Genomic DNA, 6,001 nt, shown 5'->3' with positions numbered 1-6,001 from the left:
GCCTGCTTGGCAAGCGCAAGGTCCTGAGTTCAATATCCGGTACTGAAAAAAAAAATTAAAAAGGAAGCTTCCATTCAGTCTATTAAACTGCTGAGCAGGCTGTAGAAAGCTTTCTGATGCTGGTCAAGAAGGCCTTGTGGGTGAGAATAAAATTTCATAAATTAAATTTTGTTAATATTTACACTTAAGATGATATCCTCTTCACTGTAAAATCTGAATATAGCAGGAAAAATGTTCTTTTTCTTCCTATGTAATTTCTGTCTAAATTCCTAGGTTCTTCTCACTAGTATAACTATGTTCCGGTTGCAGATCTAGGAGAACCTGAGAATTTCAAAGACACAATCAACTAGGACTACTAGCTCCTCGCGGCGGAAGTGTCTGAGGCACCTCCTCAGGGGCGGGCGAAGATGGCATGCAGCAAAGGCTTGCGTTTGCTCTTTCTGCTGAGCTGGGCGGCAGGCTCCGAAGCCCTGGGCGGTGAGTGCGGCGCTAGTGGGGACGGAGGCCACGGTCCGTGACTGCAAGGTCCGTGTGGCTCCGCTGTCCACTCACCCAAAATGCCAAACAAAACAACACAAAAACCAACCAAAGCACTACATCCCCAATCCATCATGCAGTGCGGGAGGTAGGTAGCAAAGATGGGAACACGAAGCTGCAGGCTGTGGGGCAGAGCTCAACGGCTGCAGAGTCAAACAAAAGCCAGCTGCGTAGACCTGCAAGCCATACTGACATAGTCAATTGCTTGAAAATGGTAAAATTAATTTTGCACGTTTTTTGTAAATGATAAAAGTATAGTTCAAGCCACCTAACACCCAGCTGTCAATAAGTGATAGCTACAATTAGAACATCCAAATATTCAGGCACTGTTTTCCAACCAGGGCATACCAAGAATTTCAGTTTTTCGAGGGACGTACATACAACCTGCTTGGACAAATGGTTCAGACAGGCTCACCAACAAAGAATCAAGTATAAAACAGCATCTTAGGGCTGGCCAGATAGCTCAGCAGACTAAAGCTCTTGCTTAGGCAGAACACAGGATCGGGTTCGATCCCAATGCTGTGCTGGCCCCGCCCACAGGGCACACTTAGACAGTGATTGAGACTGGCCATGGTGGCCTGAGACTGTAATGCCAGCGTTTGGGAGACTGAAAACAGGAGGATCACTCTGAGTCCAATCTATGTAGTGAGACCCTGTAGACCCTGTACTAAATACACAAGAAAAAAAAAAGCAGCATTTTAACAAAGTAGAAAGGAGATAGAATCTACTGGTGAGACAGTGGAGGAAGGAAACAAAATATGCTGAACATGAGTATCATAGAATATTTGAGGTGAAAAGGAGTGAAATATGTGCAAGGCTGAGATTTATGCAAGGTCACACAGCCAAACGATGTGGTGCTCAGACTGGCTCCCTCTCCTAGAAGCCTGTCACAGTCCACTGTCGCCTTGCTGGGAGCTGTATAGGGACTGTGAGGGATCCTGGCTTGGGCACTGCTTCTGCTGAGCACAGAGGCGCCTGGGGGACTCAGTGCTGTTTGGCAATTCGCTCTTCTCCCACTGGGAAATGTCCTTGCCTAGGCGGAGGAGGGAAGGATCCAGTGGAAGAAAATTCAAGGAGAAACAGGTTTGCCAGGCCCTGTTGGCCCCACAGATGAAGACTGTGGCTTTTGCTGTAGAATTTCCTTGGCATATCCTTTTCATCTGTGGTCTCTGCCCTTTACCCCACACTTAATCCCAGCAACTGGTTTTCTCAACCATTATGGCTGTGCAGGCCCTCAGAACTCACCACCATGTCTGAACCATGCAAGGGTGTGTGAGACTCTAAGAGGCTGCCCTCACTCTGTCTTCAGAACTATCTCCTGAGGCCATTTCTAGGTGGCCAGCAGATTTCCTGTTCCTCTGGGGTTGAGATGACCTCAGAGTTTCAACTAGCTACTATTTAGTATACTTAGTTCTATGCTAATCATTGTATGTACATTATTCCAACTAACCCTCCCAATTAATCCTATAAAAACCTGTATATTGCTAGTCTAATTGTACAAACAAGAAAACTTTAGCTAAAGGAAGTTAATAATGTTCCCAAGCTTATACATCTGCTAAGTTGTGTAGAGCAGCTATAAGATTAATAGAGGCCAAATGCAAAATGCTGAAGCCTCTTGACACTCTATTCACACTGTTGAGGAACTCTAGAACAGTGGGAGGTGGAGATGGGGCTCTAGCCTCGGGGAAGGCCTTGGCTGCTCCCCCAGATCCCATCCCGTTTCCCACCTGATGACTTCCACTGGTCACTCATCTTTCTCCTAGGAGGTTTCACTACCTGTACAGTGGGGCTACTCTAAGGGACAGTCTGGTAATGGAAGAAATTTGAGTAAATCTTGTTGGTCCATCTGGGCTTAAAAAGAAATAGCTCAAGCACAATGAGGTTTTTTTTTTTTTTTAATTTTAATTTTAGGGAAGGGTCTACAAGGTGTTCAGTGTCTCACTACTAGATCAGACTCATAGTTATTCTCCTGTTTACAGCCTCCCAAGTGCTGGGATTACAGGCGCCTGCCACCACCCCCAGTCTCAATTGCCATCTCAGCTTACCCTGGGGGTGGGACCTGCACAGCAGGCCCGGGGATTGAACCCCTGGCCCCTACACCTGCTTGTAGGCATTTTAATGCACTGAGCTATTTGGCCAGGCCTAGCATGATGAGTTGAGATGACTAAGAACTCTTATTTGGAGTCAGACTGTCTTGGGTTAAATCTTGTCTCCATCACTTTACTGTGGGACATGACATGTTCTTTTGCATTTGTTTCCTCTTCTGGAACGAGGAAAATTTGAGTACCTACTCATAAGGGTTATTATGGAAAGGATTGAAATACACATGATCTTCCTGGATCAGTACCTAGTAAATAGTAAATGTGTCCAGTAATGGCAAGTGCTGCAGGTCCTCAGCAGAGAGCTGCTAGTTCCATTTCTAGAAGCCCAAATGTCCACCAGGGGGTGCATAGTCTCTACCATCTGGGGCAAAGGGGAGGGAAAAGATGCAGAAGGAAGGAAATTCAAAGAAACAGAGGCAGTGATACTAATAGAGTCATAAGAATGACGCAGTAAAACACAAGGACAAACCAAAGAGACACAGAGTGGAAAGACAGCACGAGAAGGTTGGGAATGCTGTTGATAACAACACGAATTTTCAAGCCATAGAACTGGATCTACAAAACAGCTTTCCTATTCTACTGTGTGACATCCTTCAGCCTATTTTCTCATTTTCCTGCATTATTACGAGAAAAACTATAGCATGAGCAAATCAGTGTAGTAGATGACAGTAAGCAAATACCCTCTGTATGGAAGCTGGTAGACTGCAGCTGTAAGAGTAGCAATGACATGGAGGCTTTCTTTTTTATTTAACATAAAATCGTGTTCATTTTTTCTAAAAGTAGCAGGGAAGGCATTTAAATAAGCGCATATCTTTGCTGCTTGACTTGAGTTTATATTAGCAACCCTCAAAGCCTTTAGTTCAGCTTCTTAGCTGCATTATCCACCATCCGTAGGTACAGTAGCACATACAAAGGATTTCACTAGGCAATAGAAGCATTTTCTAAAGTGATCTGGGACAGCTGCATAGAGAGATGTGACAAGCTAGGGCAATAAGATCAGACTGAGAAAGCTCTCGGTTCTCCTGAGCAGGAAGCGTATCAGAATGCAGTGAGGAGTTGTGAATGATTTAGAGGCGGGGGATGAAATAAAACAGAAGAGGAAGGCAAGTGACAACGGTGATTCCTGACAGGGGAGAGAGGAGCGCTCTTATCATGGCTCCAGCCTGTGGACACCTACTGTGAAAAGGAAGACCCTCGCACCAATCTACAGTGTCAGAGTGCAGCCGCACTGTTAAAAAAAAAATTGGACTGCTGGCTGGCTTGGCATCCTCTCCATCATCCAGCCTCCTTGTACTGGCAGCCGTCCTTCCTTCACAGACTTCAGATCCAGTGACATGGCTCACTCACCAGCTGACTAGCAGGAAGAACTAGCCCTGAATTATGGCTTTGTTACTTCTAGACTGTTCTTGGTCCTATCTGTCATGGTTGCCTGGCAGCTCTCCTGAGCTTGGGGCAACTTGTGTTTGTTGTTTCTGTGCACCCTTTGCGCAGTCCTGCCTTTCCTCCCCTGCCCTGCCTGTGTCTTTTGCCTAAAATGTCCCTTCCTGCTACTGACACACAGCCCACCTGTGTTCACCTTCCAGCCAGGTTTCCATGAAACCTGTTCCATCTGCCATGCTAGAAGGACTGCTTCCTTCTACTAATGCCTAAAGCTATCAGTCTACCCCTCTGGACTACTCTTGTGTTGACTTGAATTATGGTTCTTTGGCCTACACTTACTGTGGGATTCTGCCAGTGGCTAAGCCTGTGTTCTCCAGTTACGCATTCCAGAACTGGGAAATAACCATAGCTGGTTAACTACAGATGGATTCAGAGGATCTCCTGTGAGAAAGACTTGAGCTACAATGCCGTGGACGTGTAACCTCCATGATCTTCCCTCTGGAAGCTGGATCCCCATGATATCTGGGCCTCCTGAAAACAGTGTCGGCTGAGAGCCAGTACTCAGTAACCTGCAGAAAGCTCTGATTGCTTCCTTTTCCCCCAAAGCACATCAACTCTGGTGAAAGCCCCTAGATCCCCTTGAGGAAGGTTGAGAGAAAGACGAACAGTACACATTTTTAGTAATGCGGCAAGGTCTTTCCTGACCTTCATTCTAGGGTTCTGTCTCTATAAGATCTGGACATTGATCATTTTGCCACTATAACTTGAAATTATCTTTTGTTAATACACAGATATCATGAGACCCAGCTGTGCTAGTGGGTGGTTTTCCTACAAATCCACTTGCTATGGATACTTCAGGAAGCTGAAGAGCTGGTCTGATGCTGAGGTAAGTGAGCTGCTGTACGGCAAAAGGCCAATTAGAGCCTCAGACATCATTTGGCTTCGAGTCAGTGGTTCTTTCTTGGCACTCTGAGGAGAACCTGCCTTGCTAGTGAAAAGCAGAAGAGGGTGGTGTCCAATTCATTTTGTTTCATAAGCACCTGTGAAGCAGACACTATATGCCCAAGCTGATATGATGGTGTTGACATAGAATAAATAAGCAATAGCTACGTTTTTTTACATGTGCTGGAGATACATAGATCAAAGGAAAATGAGGAAATAGCAGCTTGTGAGAAGAATAATTGAATTGCTCTACAACGTATGCTAGAAAGAGAGTAATGTACAGACAGGCATAGAGCGGAGGTCTCAGGACAGCCTCACGGAATGTCAAACAGTCAAACAAATGGGAGGTTCATTGCTGCCCATGACCCATTAGTCTACGGCTTCTACTCGCTGAGATAAGGCATGCAGAACAGCCAGGCCAAAGAAGTGGAGAGTCAGTGATGCTGAGATGCAGTTAATGAATATGACTGACTGGGGGAGCCAGTTGGTGTGACAACCCAGGCCCAGAATAAGGTCAGAACCCCTGTGTATGACTCAACAAAGAGAAAAGCAAAATGCAAGGATGGAGCACCTTCCATGCGATAGCCACTGAGGACTCGAGAAGTGTAAGATGAATGCGGTATTGTGGCATTCAATTAGAAAATTTCAGTGCAGCATGAACACAAATGAGTTTTCCAAGATTATATGAAGAATAACTAGCAGAAAAAATTCAGGAAAGCCTGCCCCATACCCTGCTTTCCTGAGCTGAGTCCTGAGGAGACAGAGAGAGACAGAGACAGAGATAGACAGAGGTAGGCAGAGAGAGAGAGAGAGAGAGAGAGAGAGAGAGACAGACAGACAGACACAGAGACAGAGAGAGAGAGAGACAGAGAGAGAGACAGAGAGTGACAGAGACAGAGAGAGACAGAGACAAAGACAGACAAAGGTAGGCAGAGAGAGAGAGAGAGAAAGAGACAGAGATAGGCAGAGAGAGACACAGAGACAGAGAGAGGCAGAGAGAGAGAAAGAGAGAGAGAGAGAGAGAGAGAGAGAGAGAGAGA

At 45.8% G+C, this 6,001-nt stretch overlaps 1 protein-coding gene across 1 annotated transcript in view; it reads left to right on the top strand.

The window, feature by feature from the left end:
- Nucleotides 1-407: 407 nt before the first annotated feature.
- Reg4 (regenerating family member 4) overlaps nt 408-6,001 on the top strand; it is a 12,757-nt gene continuing 7,163 nt past the window's right edge. Inside the window, exons 1-2 of the mRNA XM_004646194.1 lie at nt 408-477; nt 4,811-4,905. Of these exons, the coding sequence (XP_004646251.1) occupies nt 408-477; nt 4,811-4,905 (165 nt within the window). The remainder of the gene's footprint in view (nt 478-4,810; nt 4,906-6,001) is intronic.

This window comes from Octodon degus, unplaced genomic scaffold (genome assembly GCF_000260255.1).
Source record: "Octodon degus isolate 3935 unplaced genomic scaffold, OctDeg1.0 scaffold00257, whole genome shotgun sequence".
NCBI lineage: Eukaryota > Metazoa > Chordata > Mammalia > Rodentia > Octodontidae > Octodon > Octodon degus.
The sequence above is the reverse complement of the archived record's forward strand: the minus strand, read 5'-3'. Positions and strand labels throughout refer to the sequence as shown.